This window comes from Idiotropiscis lumnitzeri, chromosome 1, assembly GCF_059441095.1.
Source record: "Idiotropiscis lumnitzeri isolate Australia: NSW breed Sydney's pygmy pipehorse chromosome 1, RoL_Ilum_1.0, whole genome shotgun sequence".
Taxonomy (NCBI): Eukaryota; Metazoa; Chordata; class Actinopteri; order Syngnathiformes; family Syngnathidae; genus Idiotropiscis; species Idiotropiscis lumnitzeri.
In genome coordinates, this window is record NC_142391.1 from 11,677,232 (window position 1) to 11,692,760 (window position 15,529).

A 15,529-nucleotide genomic window follows, 5' to 3' on the forward strand; every position below is an offset into this window, starting at 1 on the left:
GTGTGCTTGGGTAGCCAAAAGCCAAATTTCCAAAAACACAGTGAAAAAAAAATTTGAATGAAGTCATGTAGCTGATGGGATTGTCTTGGACAATATTCCTGGACAGGCGAAAAAAGAAGGATGGATTTAACAGGCAGTGAAGAAGTTGTCAAGACAGACTGTCAGGAAGACGCAGGTGGGTGGAATGAACAGGAAACGATGGCAAAGATTTCGAGGGAGGGTTATCAAATGGTGATGAAACTCCCGGAACGGGAGTCCCCCTTTCTATGAGGGCAGCGTATGAGGGATGAGCGACTGGATGGCTCCAGCTCTTCATTCAATGAGCATTGAGCCATTGTAATGATTTTATAATCCACTGCCGTTTCAATTCAGGGCTGAAAGAGAATCATGAAGGACTAGAGGAGAGTGATCGCATTCAAGTGCCCCCGCATGGAGCTGCTGGAGCAAGCCAAGAGAAATGTCACCCAAATTGCATGAATTGAGGCTCAGCTATGAAGATGAAAAAACAATGAGGTGGGAGAAACGGCATTACGGAGAACAGCTTGGAAAAACGTGCTTGCTTCCAGTCATTCCACACTGTAAGCTGTCCCAGGGCACCCTCCTGTCTCCACTTTGCTCCATCCTTGTGTTGACTCCACAAAATCCACTGGAAAATGAATAAATACGCTCCTCCTTGGGATCATCTTTCAGAGCCACTGTGCAGAAACATGGCGGTGAGGACTACGTGTTTTTGCTCAATACGTAAAATGTCTCATCTTCAGAAAAGTCAAAGTCAGGCAAGCAGATCTGAGAAAACTAATACAATGTTTTAATGGATACTTCACTTTCCATGTAGGAACTTGGAAATAACACCTATTTCACTAATAGGTCGCATTCATTGATTACTTCAAATACAAGCCGTGCTGCGTAACACCGTCAAAAAATGTAGTTCTGAGCAAGGAGGCACGTTTGGCTCTCCAGGAATGAGATTCGATGAGGCAGGATGTTCCCACTGAAAGACCAAGTGGTTTGGACGGAGATTCTCTGAATAGCTTTGGAAATGCTAACATGAAATCTTCCCCTTCATGTGGGCGCTTCTTGGACAGCACAATGCTTAGGTAAGGTAATGGGTTTTTTTTTGGAATCATAACTCAGCAGTTCACGGACAAGTCACTGGGATTTCATCTGTGCTGAGCATTATGAATTTTCTTCTTAAAGTTGGTTGAATCCTAATCTCAACAAATTTAGACTTCGCCTTTCAAAGGAGCATCAATGACTGCCAGTTAAAATGCTGACACCAACTCTCCTGTCATGGGAATAAAAATGATAAAATAAAAAAAATGTTATTGGAAGTTATGGAGTTTTTTTTTTTTTTTTAAAGTTTGGAAGTTTGAAATTATATCAAACTGTATTGGGATTATATATATATATATATATATATATATCTATATATATATATAATTTCTTTATGGTTCAAACAATTTAATACAGGCAATTAGAAACTTTTTTTTGGGGGGGGGTCATCAATTACGCTTTTTATTGTTCATAGCAGGACGTGGTTCATATCCACTGCAAATAGTAAGAGATTAGTATAATAAAGAGTGAGTGACCAAAAGTGCTTTTACAGTATGTACCTGGTGTGCAAAGTGGCTCTGGTCCAAGAATCGGCGCGGTTGAATTCTTTGCGGTTGCATTTGCTGGCCAGCAAACCGATGCGGATGGTTTCCTCTCACAGGATGGCAGCTCCGCTCTGAATTCGCCACCACCACGCTGCTGAAGTTGCTGCGACTCTGTCGGTCACTGGAAATCTCTCCATCATTCATCCGCCCGTGACTTAAGATAGCAAAGGTTTCAGATAGAAGGGAAGTCATTAGTAGAGAGCCAACAATTTTCCCTGCTACTTTTGCTTAATTTATGAGTGCTTTAGGAAAATAGTAGGGCCGAACCCTTTCTTCCTAGCCCAAACTACAATAGACTATAAATAACAAAACTCTATTATTGTAGATACAACTGGAGCAGTCAATTTCCCGTGCGGAAGACCTAATTGTTTCACACAACTTATGACTAAATGATCTTAAAATAGCATTTACATTAAAAATTGTACTTGCGTTAAAATGCAGGGGTGAGGCATAAGAGGATTCTCTCGTTCCATTTAAGCATCCTAAATTTGCATTATATAAATAGCGACTCATCTAGCAGCTCGTATCAACCTGTCAGAGACATTGGATTGAAGTGTGCAAATCCGACTCAAAGTCAAGGGCAAAGTTGTGGCAGCAAACCAAAACCTTTGCTTCGGTACTCTCAGAACTTCACGTTACAAAGCCACAACCTGGAAACAAAACCATTTGACCAGCACCACGAGTTTGTAACTGGATTATCTGTTATTAGAACTAAGCTAGACTAGCTAAACTAGAACTTTTTTATTTTCTTTAACCACTGTTAGAGAATAGTCATCTTAAGACATCCTAACAGTATATTGAATCAATTGCTCCCTTATGACCCAAAGATTCCAGGAGCAATGGAACTAATTTAAGAGAATTTCTGCATTTCATTTGACCTCATCTGAGGAACTCGCTAGACCATGATATGTGGATGCATGATGACATCAACAAAAAAAAAAGAAGGACATGGCATTTAACACTACATCACTGTCTTTTCGCTCTCTGTTTAACCGTTAATGGCAAGTGTTTTTATCGAGTGAGCAGAAGGGAGGAAATGGAATAATGTGCGCCATTGATGGCAAGGTCCCGTAAGTAAAAAACACTGAATGTGATTTTCTAATAGAAATAGAAAGATTTGGTGGAATTAATACAAAATATGTAATTATTGATTTATAACTTTTGGACAATCTCCACTCCAAGTACAAAATACAAGAAGTGAGATTAAAAAATGACACGACGGCTTTACAGTACCGCAGAGGGGAAATTCACATTAATGGAGCGACATCAGATGCCACTGTTTGTTTGTTTTTCCTAAAGATACCACAGTTTGAACCATCTAAGCACAAATGTAAGTCAAAAGAGCAAATTGCTTTTTTGACCCTGACCACCTCACACAATCCATTGAAACACTTAATTCCATTGAGGATGGAACCCAAGACATTCAGCATGGAAAGCAGACTACCACAAGACTGATGCAGGGACCAGAACGCTAAATCACATTCTAGGTCCCTTGAATAGACTGTCCTTGTGCATTGTGATTCTGTTTCTATATTATTACAATAAACGCTGTTGAAAAGCCTAATCCATCACAGACAAGCAGCGTGTTGTACTACTTTGGGCTGGCTCCTGCTAAAAATAATGCCCTAAAGAGCACTATCGGGAGCAGTGAGGAGAGATTGGACAAAAATAGAGAGTGAAACTAGCCCAGTTGAGGAAATTAGATCCCAAAGGGGGGGGGGGTTCTTGAGAATTCCCCCAAATTCATTTTTCCAATGGCTACACTTACTTATACACTTTCACAATAGCTACAGTATCTCCAGAAAACAAATTGAAGTACAGTAGTTCAATTAAATTTTGAATAACGGTGTGATAGCTATCTTGTGTTACTCAAGTGAAATATATTCCGGCCCTTGTGTGGCCGAAAGAAAACAAAACTCCTCCTGCCCCCAATGCGGTTCTCAGATCACATAATAGGAGCTATTTTACAACAACAAGTAGTGTGAAGGTCAATTCTTTTTTTTTTTTTTCACTCCTGGAAACAAAAGCTTGTCTGTGAACATGTCAAGGTCAGATGCTAGCAGACAAAACAAGAACCCGTTCTTTGTTTACATTTCTTTTAATGAGTTACAGTGGACCACAGGGAGCTGCGGTAGTATTTTACTCGTCTATGGGCTGAGGATTTGTCACGTGGACTACTAATTTTAACGTTATTGTTGAGATGCAAGGATTCAAAAAAAAAAAGAGGGGCGTGGGGGGCAAATGAGTGAAAAGAACAGCTCGTGCAAAATATCCAAGACTTCCTGCCTGACTCCCTGCTGTGCTCACTATGCTTTAAAGTACGCTGATATGACTTCTGGTCAAACAATACAGCAGTGTCAGTTGAGCACATGTGCGGCATCAATCTAACTTAGTGTGAATGTGGGAAAACGGACAGCGTGGGATGACGTTGCGACACAGCATCCTAAAGTTGAAGCTGGCAAGCCCCCTCATTAGAGTGGCGGTTGCTTGAGAAAGTGCGTCTTTGACTCATTTAAAAGACAAACTATTATTGACAACAATCATGAAGTGTGTCCCCGATATGCATGTAGTAACACAGCATGCTGAATAGCATAAAACCACCCGCCCTCCCATTACAACATCTGGCTCTAATCAGTCGCGAATAAAAACATCTTTTAAATTCAAAAGGCGGAGCGACATCAAGCCAATTTTGTGGAACTTTTGGTGAAAATGTTGAACTTCTTTGATGGCAGACAGAGTCTTTTTATTAGTCGGGTTTGTTAGTTCAGCAAACTGGCTGATAGAAAATTCTCTGGAATGCCCCGGCAATATTCAACCAAGTCAAACAACAGTGTGACAAAGCAATGAGGCGAACTAAAAATACCGCATGCGCACACAGACAATAGTTGAGACGTCTGTTTCTGTGGCGAGGGTGCGAACACAAACGGAGACGATCAAACGTGTTAACACGACAAGAGGGGACAACCAAGTACAAACCACTGTTGATTTAATATAACCATCATCTTAATAACCATAATCGTTACAAATATTTACAAGGTTGACTTTGAACTATTGGACAAAATTTAAGGCATCATAGCGAGGTGTGGTTGTCTGAGTGTTTAAAAAAACATTTCACTGATCACTGTATAGAGGTCAAAACATAAATGTGCCAGGTGGAACACTTGCCGGAAATAATCCTAAAGTTTACGGGACAAGCAGCGTTGTGACCGAGCCAGCTGACGGTCTATCCTAAAGTAGCAGCCGCTGTTGCGAATGCTGATGCAGCATACCTGCTGAATCCTGGCTGCGGCACTTCAAAGACTCGCAACTGCTCTTTGGACCAGATCATAATTCACCCCTGTGGTTGCCTTAAGAGCCAGTGAGCTTAACAGTTTCAGGATGTTTGGCACAAACCGCTGGGCGAAGCATAAGGGGAGGGACTCAGGAAATTCGGAGCGGCAGGGAGGCAAAATTATCCTAATATCTGTACTAATATCTTATTAAAGCTTATTCAGAGCAGGATTTACTCAGAGCGGGAGGACGCCAATGTGAGACCAAGGAGTCGGGTGGGGAGGCTTAACAACAAGGGAGCTTTATGTGGCAGGCCATTCGGGCAACCTGAGCCTGAACCTGTTATGTCATCTGGGGACATTTGAAGTGAGCTTTTACAAAAGCACGATAACAACCTGTAGTGAGGCGGGAATTTGAAATATAAAAAAAAAATAGTCCAACAAAACCTTCATTAGCCAGGTGTCCCAATATGTTCTCGTTAGGGATAGTCACGGCGTGAGTTCCACAATGACAGCAATTCTTCCCGTACAGCCAACAGTGGGGAAAATGGCAATGGGGTCGGTATAATCCCTGAGGGATAGTTTGAACGGTAGAAGAGGGAAGGCAGGAGTCAAAACAACAATCTCCTTGATTGCCTGGCAGCCACTTGACCCCGCGTCATGTCATTAGAGAAGTTTGGTTCGACTGGAGATCAAACCCAGGACATGTTAAACAGATGTGATGACTGCCACAACACTGTAGAACGTTCCCAAGACCCCAAAACGTGCAAGGTTCTCCGGATAAGTTCTTGTATTGCAGTGCTGGTTGGGATTTGGTTTGTATATGGCAAAATTCAAGAACTTTCCTTGAGAGTCCTTTTTATTGGCTCTTCGATCGATTTAAAACCTCTCATTCATTAAGTGTGACCAATATGGGCTCAATATTTTGGAAAAGTGCTCATATATTTGACATAATAAATAATTACAGTTGACAGGTAACATTCCTGCAATGCAAACTACATAGACGTAAAATCTATCCAGAGTGTACTTAAATCTATTTATACTCAACAAAATGAAATATTATTTTACAATGTTTTTTTTATTTTCCGCTGATTCAACACAATTGGACAACAATGTGACATTTTTAATACCTTTATAAAGCGAATTCAAGGATGAAGTGTCATTTGTACTCTTTTTTTTTTTTTTTTGCTTGGATCCACAGAGAACCTAATAAAAAAAAGTAACAGCAAACTATCTGCCATAGTAAAAAAAAAAAAATTCATTCATGATTTGTGTGAATAAAACATTTTAGAAGGGAAAAGCCAAACATTCTTGGAATTCCCTCATAGCTCCAAAACTAAGGAAGTGCTGGACAGGAAAAACAGTCTGGATGGAGCAACACGATGAGGTCGAAACGTAGTGATGAATGGTCAACTAATTCTCAGGATAAAGTCATTGAGACAGTGATCATTATGAAATCATTACGTTCATTATTCAGGAACATTGAAACATGATGACCTCCTGTCTGTCTGTCACTATTTAAGAAAATAGAGGGCAGGAAGCTTGCTGACTTACCCCAACCTTACGTAATCTTTTAGCAGCATTAAAGTGAGACGACGACACATACGGATTAAGTGTTCATAGAAACTTGTCTGCCAAGAGGGTGGTGTCCACTTCCCCATCATCACCCTGGCATTTTTCAATCTACAAGTCTGTGTAAGACTACTGAGAGAGACTTAAGGTGCTATTGAGTGTGACCAAATACACTCATGGGCTCAAACAGGCTCCAAGTGTCTGAAGTAAATCACAGAAAAATGTCCTCGGGACAGGAATTTGGAGAAAGGGAACAATACTTGATACCTGAGCCGCTCCATTGAATCAGTCTTCTTGCCGGAGCTTTGTCGTAAAAAAAATGCAAGATCTTCTCAAATGTAACACTTTAGAGGCTTTGGGAGACACATTTGAGGAAAAAAAAACAAAAAAACAAACAAAACAAAACAAGAAAGTTTAAACACAGAGCAGTCTGAAGATTGTTTTGCTTTGCTATTATAGTATATGTACCAGCTGTAGCTTTTGCAATTTATATTAAATAGGTTGTCTTATAGTTCAATTTAAAAATGACTGTGGAAAAAATTTGATATTTCCAGGGGTGCACACAAGTGGTGCGCAGGTGTGCGTTTGCACTAAAAATGTTAAATTGCTCATCAGATTCAATTGTGTCATTGAGCATTTGCATAACAAATGTGCCATGCAAAGAGGGGTTGAGGTCAGGCGCAGTCATAATTAGTAACTAAAAATGAAAAGAAAAATTGATATCGACCAAAACAATTTTATGTGCAGCCCTGAATATCTCTCCATACTTTGTAAAGAGGCTTTTTAGAGAATTTCTTTGGACTTACTGGTTCCTGCTTCTAAGAGGATCACTTGTGGAGTTTTCCAGCCCAATGGGTCCTTGGATATTAGCAGAAGGGGCCAACATCTTTGGACTCTCTCCATTCAACATCCGGCTCGCCAGGTTTAGCCGAGTCAACTGTAGGGGGCAGAGGAATGATGAAAACATCCAACAATGCATGTGTCATTTCTAACATATTCACCAAAACTGGGAGTTACAATCATTCTCCATGCTGATGTTCTCTATGTTCAACGCAATATTAATATTTTTTACGAAAGTAAGCACCCATGTTGGCCTACAATATCAATCCAATGCAGTCTTGCATGCACATAAAGGCCACGTAAAATGTACACACAACACGTGGCCAACCTACTTTCTGCTCAGTACTAAATCCAAGTGGACCACTTCCATAAAGGAAGCAGTTATCATGACTTGCTCGTCTCGATCTATTTACAACCCCATCAGCCCCTCGGTGCGGCTCACTCCCTGGAAAAGCGAAACCGGCACCACACGCCGCTTCCTGTGTTGTTATTTGTTTCACTCGTCTTCTTTGGCGCAAAAAGACGAAACATTGTGACGAAAAGACGAAACATTGTGACGATTCCAAGTGTTACAGGATGAAGGAACCATGTCAGCTTTTCCACTACAACGAGCAGTGTTTCACACTACTGGGGAGGTCTTTCATGTTTACGCGGACGGGCTTATTATTACTCTGCCACTACGGCCGCTCTACGCTCGAATGACGGATTGTCATTACATGAGTAACTGGCTGACATCATAAGGCAGGGGTGTCAAACTCATTTTTGTAGTTATGGTTTCCCTCAGAGGGCCGTTATGACTGTGACCCCATATAAATCGATGATCGCCTTACGTTTGTCACAAAGCCAGTTGTGAAATCAAAAGTCAGTAATTGTTTGTTTAACAATTTTTCAATTTATTTTAAAAGGGGAGGATTGGTAACAAATTAATGGCAATATCTCATATCTCAATGTTGTTAAAAAGGAAGAACATGTGCTAGAAACAGGAAGTTAATGCATTTAATTTGCCCTTTGCGGGCCCCATAAAATAAGGTTGTGGGCCATATCAGGCCCCCGGGCCTTGAGTTTGACACCTGTGTTATAGGGTAAGGACACATACAGTATACTTTCTGTCTTTCATGATAGATTGGAAGGACAGGCTTTTACAACATTGCATTGCAGGGCATGAGAGTATTGGTTCTGTTGTTAATTGGACAGCAGGTGCAGCCAGAATCGTTTTTTTTACTTCTATTTTTTTTGCATGAAACCTGCCACCAGAGCGAGCAATCACCAAGATTGTGGAAGTTATGCAGTACAAGAGGGATTTGTTCATGTTTACAAAGTTCTCCTTTTGCTTCAGCTAGTGATTTAATGACGTATAATCTTAGCTTTTAAAAAGACTCATTGCAGCACACAGGTCTGCTTTGTTCTGCAAAACAAATTGCTGCCATGTCCTCGACTCACTTCTCAAAGGGAATACAGTAAACACCTTTCAGATAGAAAGAATCACGTCGAAGCAGCTTAACTGCAGCCTGTGTGGTCTTGTGTCATCCGAAGAAAAACTCTTGACAGAAAACATCCAGCGAGGCAAGCAAGCAACGAGAGGAAGAGCAGCCGGAGGTGATGTGAGCAAAGGCCGATGGGTTTAACGCACCAACCGACCAGGATAATGTGGGAGAAGTTAGCGAGAAAGCTGACGTGAAGCGTTGCTTCGTCACATTCCTGTATTTATAAGCATCAATTACCACAAAATAGCAGCTTGTTGAGTGTCAACAGAAATCACTCCCCCATGGTGCATCTGATAATGAGACCTCACACAGAGCGGAGACGTGATGCTCCGCTCAGCCAGTTTCAAACCCTGAACCAGAAACCGCCCCCGCAAAAAGCCACAGTCGACAGGCAACCGAGATGGCAGGAAGGTGCGCTGCTCGCGGCTGCAGACCCTCCGGCTCCGACAGATCTGCTGGAAGAGTGAGCAACTTGATGACGCCGGTCAGCAGGGGGTCAGGAAAGAATTAAACATTGCCAAAGAGAAATACAAAAGACCTCACAGAGAGAGAACCTCCTGCAAAAAGGGCCACATTTGTCTCCCTTCCATGAAACTCTTGTTTATGAACCCAACATAAATATATGTTCTTATTTGAACATAGCCTTGCCCCAGGTGTGACCAGTTAGCGAAGAAGTGCAAGTGAACTCACATGTCGCGTCAAAAGGTTGATGTGACTGGAGCCAGGTTTGTTGCGAGCAACCTGCTTGTCTGCCAGCTTCTGCAGAGCTGAGATGAAAGCCTGCTGGTTGGACTGGGCCTGGACAGTTAGCGAGTTCAAGTTCCTGAAGGTTCCCTCGGATTTTGGCTTCAGCTTACTGGAACTGTACATTTTAGATGCTGCGATATCGACGGAAGAAATGTGTGAACATGGAGAAATTGTTGAAAATCTGACACACAACAAAAGCGGCTTGTGTTTGTCTTGTCTGTGCGCGTGTTAGCAAGCAGGCTACTTCCTGGTTCTCAAAGGCTGACGTGAAAATATGAGAATGTTTTTTTTTTTCACCCCTAATCTGGCGCACACAGGAACACTCCCATCAAGACTCAAACAGCAGAGAAAATACATTTCTAAAATAAAATTGTAGTGCCGCATCTTTGTGATCGCTTGTCCATTTATTTGTTAGTCCATACTGCTTGGAATAAACAAACTTGGATGCTAACATTTTCATTCTAGCTATCTTAGATTAGCTGCCCTTCATAATTATTGACACTCCTGGTTGAGATGTCTTCACTGACATTTTTATTGCAGCTTACTCTAAAAATTGAAAATTGCAAGAAAAAAGATTCACAAGACACAGAATCAAGCTTCTCCCATGGTTATCGAAATATCCAGACCTCAACCCTATTAAAAAGCTGTGCAGTGAGCTAAAGTGGCAAGTGCAGAGGAGAGGACCCAAGTCGCTGAAAAGAATGGATGAAGATCCATCTTTCCATTTTGTCGGCAAAAGGGATTGGAACACATAATTTGAGATAAAATGTTGGGGGTTTTTTTTGGTTATTATTTTTCCTACTAAATGAATGCAATTGAATTAAGGGTACATTTTCCACTTTTCCACTTATTTTGTATTTTTGGTCCTCTGTTATTTTGACAAAAAATGAATTTATTAGAAGCTAAAGAACATCTTAACCAAAAGGGGGAAATAATTATGCAGGGTCGGGAAGCTCGCAGGTATTTTCACACTTGCAGTAAACTAGAATAGCACACAGTAAAGAGCAGAGTAGAGCCGGACCAGCACTGAAGCAGTTGATTGATTCAAAATGATGATGCGCAATATTGGTTGACAACTGTCGCACGCAACACACTTTTTTTTAATTTCATAATTTAAACTAATTTTAATACCTCAAGAGGAAATTCAATTGTCAAACTACTGTATATTTTTGTTGCACCACAAAGAGGACCAGGACCTAATGTTACAAGCATGTAAGGAAAGATGGAGGGGCTTTGGGTGAGCTCTTGTTGCCTCAATCGTATTTTCATTTGTTGGATATGGTGGTGGGCGTCACGGTGGATGACTGATTAGCACGATGGTCTCACAGTGCAGAGGTCATGGGTTCGAGTCCAGCTCGGGCCTTCCTGTGTGGAGTTTGCTTGTTCTCTCCGTGCCTGCGTGGGTTTCCTCCGGGTACTCTGGTTTAATCCCACATTCCAAAAATATGTATGGTAGGTGGTTTGGACACTCTAAATTGGTGTGAGTGTGAGCGCGAATGTTTTTTTTGTCTGTGTGTGCCCTGCGATTGGCTGGCAAGCAATTCAGGGTGTCCCCCGCCTACTGCCCAAAGATAGCTGGGATAGGCTCCAGCACCCCCCACGACCGTGGTGAGGAGAAGCGGTACAGATAATGGATCGATGGATGGATATGGTGGTTCAGTTGCCCCCAGTGCAAGCGGACTTTAACGGTGAAAAGGGAAAATTAAGTCCTCACTCTACCCTGAATCAAATTGAATGTGTTTTATGCCCCATGTGCCCCTCCTTCACAATGTTTTGACGGAATGTGTTGTCATTTTACATTACACAGATAACTAACTAGGCAAATAGCAATTAAACACAAAACAATTACTTGACCTAACTTGGCAAGAAGCATGTTGTTTACCTTGGCTTGCAGATGTTGGTCGAGAGAGCTTCTGGCTATATATGTGGAGTGCACTGGTGATGGAAGAAGGTGCTGCGGAGCTTGATGTAAGCGCTGTGGAAGATGGGATCCTCCAGAGAACCTGGGTTGGTTGCCCCGCTAACCCAGAAGGTGGGGTGGAAACAGAAGAGTCGCTGAGTGTCTCAGTCTGGCAGAATTGAGACTTTGCCAATGATTGAGCATAGGATGGAGGCTGCGGGGGAAGCAGCAAAGGAGGAGGTCGATGACGAGGCAGGGACGAAGGGGTGATGGAGCAGCTCTGATGACGAAAATGGGTGAAGTCTGAAGTCACGGGAAAGCCCGAGCAGTGTTGGGAGGCTGAGACTTGTGGATGGATTTTTGCATGTCCAAATCCGGTCAGCTGGCCTTCAGACGAACAAACCGAAGGTTGACTTTCGGTGGCCTTGCTGTCTGTGTCAACGCTGATTTTTCCTGTGGAGGGCGTTGATTCTGACGAGCTGGAATCCTCTTTGGACACAGGCAGAGCTGTTCAAAAGAAGAAAGAAGCCAGAGCTCCTTTATCACCAGTCAGCCATTCCATGGCTCTTACACACATTTGTTTTCTCCAAATGAGATCGACTCCTTTGAAAGTGACCCTCACTTCACCCTGGATGACTCAATCTTTTTTTTTTCCTTTATTTTGGGGGATTTACAGCTTGAAACGGCAAAATTCCTGTTTACTGTGCTTGAATGATAAAACATTAAACATAAACCAGACCAAGCGTAAGAGAAGTATAAAAAAAACATGGGTCGGACTCACTTTTTGGAGTCTCACAGTTGCCTGGCTCTTTGGAGGCATGTATTTCATGAAAGGCTTTTTTAACATGCCTGACTTTTGTACCGAGGAAGACGGTGGCTGATTTATTTTTCTGCGTGTAGAACGTCAGTACTTCCTCCAGATCACTTTCACTGTTTAAAAAAAAAAAAAAAAAAAGGGAGAGATGTGTTTTGCAGATTGCAATCGCTCCACTGGCTTGCCATTTGACTAACCTTGCAGCCGTGATGTAGTCATGAAACACACTGGCGGCAACACACTTCTCCTGTGTGCTGTTCTGCTGTTGTTTCAATATATGCTCAGTTTCCTTACGAAGATAAGGAAGCATAACAGAGAAGAAATCACACAACGTCTCCTGTGTTTCGGCAAAACCACACTCTGGGAATAGGCACCTTTTCGTAAGACTGGATAAAATCTCCGAGTTGGTGGGACAGGATGCGTCTGCGGTCTTGGACTGGTAGCTGGTGACTGGGCAGAACCACCTTAACGTCTTGCTGGAGGTTACTGGCAGCCCTTCTCAGGAAGCGGACTACCAGCTCCTGTGCGCACACACACACACACACACGCCAAGTATTTTGAATCAATGATTATCACAAGTATGAAAACAATTCTGCTTTCACTTTCAAATCACGAACGGGGATAGCCTTACAAATCAGCCAAACATCACAAGGATGTTCCTAAAAGGTCTGGCGTTGCCGCTGATGAAGATAATGATGATACATGCCATAATTCCAGTACACCAACAAAACTTTCCAATAAGGCACATTTCTTGAAAGGCCCCATTTTCCTCCATGTCTTCAATTCAACCACAGCCAGGGCACAGATGAGTAATAATAAGGGGAAATCTGGCATATAATGGTGATACATCAAGAGAAGACAATGTTCCATCCAGGGTAATGTATGACACTCCTGTTCATTGAGACTCCACTACTGAGATTTTTTGAATAGTTGTACCATTTGGTCATTGTCCTTGTCTGCCCAAGCTGGAACGCCTTTAACCCTGCTCTCTGCCAAAAGTCTTTGTTGAACCCGCTGTAGGTAAGAGGAAAAGGTCATCCGGGCCTGCACTTTACTGGAGACGAGACAAAAGAGGGAAAGAAATTGCATTTTGAGCATTGAAAGGCAAATGAGGTTTCATGAAGATTTTGTCCATCGAGTGAAAGCGGATCTTACTATATGATCAAAAGTAATATTGTGTAATAAAAAACAGAACGGGAAAAAATAGATTTAAATCGGCACAGCTAACTTGGGTGACTTAAAATATTAAGCATCCATTTTCTAGACCACTTATACTAAATAGTGATGCAGGTGAGCTGGCCAGCCAATCACAGGGCTCAACTTGGGCATGACTATAATAATTGACCAATATTAGCTCTATTAAAACGTGTTTTTCAGATTTTTCTGGTTTTACATGTTAACACATTACAACATAAGGTAGACATTCAAAATGTTTACCCTCCAAAAAAAAAATCTGCCTTCCCAAAAAATGCTGCGATTTTTTTCAGATTTTTCTCTCTGTTGTAAAAAAAATGAAGTATTGTAAAACAGTGAAATGTGATGCTTGTAATTCCATTTTTTATTGTTTTAAGCATTAAGGGACCAAAAAAGAAGTTATTTTAGTCAATATATATATTTTTTTATTTTATATTTTATTTTTATTTTTAATCAACCGATTAATCGGTTATCGGATTTTTTTTCTGCCAAATATCGGAATCGGCATCAGACTAATAAAAAAAATCCCTTGGACCAACTCACACTCACATCCAAGTGTTAAAAGAATTGTGGAAATTGAATGAAATAAAAATAATAGAAAATGTATATAAATAACTAAACTTTTGGATTGAATTGTCTTAAATGCCCATCCTTGAAGTTCAAAATGAGAGCAAAGAGCCAACGGATCCAAGTGAGTGGACACTCAACATTACTGGTGTCACCAACTCTGCTCTTTTCCTGTAGTTCGACAAAAATAAACCCATCAAAACATAAATCTGCACGTAAATATAGTCCCAATTTATTTTCCTCCACCTTTGGTGGGAGCAAACGAGCCCTTCATGTCAATTTGCAAGGAGGTTAGCGTGAGAAAATAAAGCAAGGGAGCATGATGAAGGAGTGTGAGCAGCCGCCTGGAACACACACTGACCTGATGTCCCACCCCTGCTGGAGGAAGTGAAGCAGGTTGACATGAGGCCTGCTGTTGCGTGTTGCGGCCTGCGAGCTGGACAGCGCGTTGCCGTGAGATGGCTGCGCTGGTGAAGCCACTTGTTTTCTTTGCTCTGCTACCAAAACCTTGTGTGAGACTGGCTTGAGAACATGTTTCATCTCCTCTCTTTCCTCCCGTATGCTGTCTTCTCCCTCCAGGCTACTGCTCTCCATCAGGGAGGCCTTGGATCCCTTCCCTGAGGTATGCAGCATTGCAAGGGGAAGACATATGTCAGTTGCATCACCAAACCTTTGGCAAAAATACACACACACACAGCACACTCAAAATAGGCTTTTTGTTTTTGCTGCAATGACATCAACTCACTCAGAGCCATATTTGGCTAACCTTAGTGTGACACATGGGAGTTTTTTATTGGAACCAAAAGTGCACTCCAGCCTGCAGTAAGAGTGCAGTTTGCCGAGCTGAAGTAGCATACAGCAGGCCTACCCCACTTCTTCTTTCCAGCAGCGGAGCGATGACTCAGGTGGTGCCGTCTCCTCTTACGAGCCTCCAGAGACGGCAGCTTCCTCTCGTACTGGACGGCGTGGTAGCCATCAAGTGTGTCCATCTGCAGCTGCGCATTCCCGCACGCATTCCTTAGAGACAGAAGAAGACATGTCAACACAAGCGCGGTGACAACAACAATACCCATGATTTATATGGAAATTAGCATTTCCAAAAAGACGTTACAGAGCAAACTCTGAGAAAGATTAGTAAGTTGGAGTCGTTTTTCCAGATGTTGACATGACTGACAGTGATGGTCCAAAGCAGAAAGGATAAATGTTAAATAACAGTCAGTGAGGCATTAAAGCATTGAACGACCTCTGAAGGGAGAGTCTTCAATGTGATGTCCGTAAAAATCTCCAGACAATGCCAATAAGTTAACGCCGGACCAACAACAAAAGCCATGGATTTAAATCATATTTGTGCATTTTTGGAATACATAATAACAGATGTTGTTTTACAGGCTACTCTCTTCCCTTTCCCCAACCGATGCCACATAGACAGTGGGCACACTGGAAAAGTTGAGCGAATATCCTCTTCTCAGCTGTTCCTCTCACCT

General features: G+C 42.0%; 1 protein-coding gene across 5 annotated transcripts in view; it reads right to left on the reverse strand.

Annotated features, from left to right (window-relative positions):
* The window catches only part of ttll5 (tubulin tyrosine ligase-like family, member 5), a 49,527-nt gene that overhangs the window by 14,140 nt on the left and 19,858 nt on the right, over positions 1–15,529 (reverse strand). For all 5 annotated transcript variants that reach the window (XM_088316575.1, XM_088316593.1, XM_088316565.1 and 2 more), the window contains 10 exons: positions 14,914–15,062; positions 14,407–14,662; positions 13,221–13,338; positions 12,659–12,805; positions 12,482–12,573; positions 12,252–12,400; positions 11,453–11,977; positions 9,514–9,701; positions 7,306–7,436; positions 1,614–1,812 (listed from right to left, as the gene is read on the reverse strand). In XM_088316575.1, the coding sequence (XP_088172701.1) occupies positions 1,614–1,812; positions 7,306–7,436; positions 9,514–9,701; positions 11,453–11,977; positions 12,252–12,400; positions 12,482–12,573; positions 12,659–12,805; positions 13,221–13,338; positions 14,407–14,662; positions 14,914–15,062 (1,954 nt within the window). The remainder of the gene's footprint in view (positions 1–1,613; positions 1,813–7,305; positions 7,437–9,513; positions 9,702–11,452; positions 11,978–12,251; positions 12,401–12,481; positions 12,574–12,658; positions 12,806–13,220; positions 13,339–14,406; positions 14,663–14,913; positions 15,063–15,529) is intronic.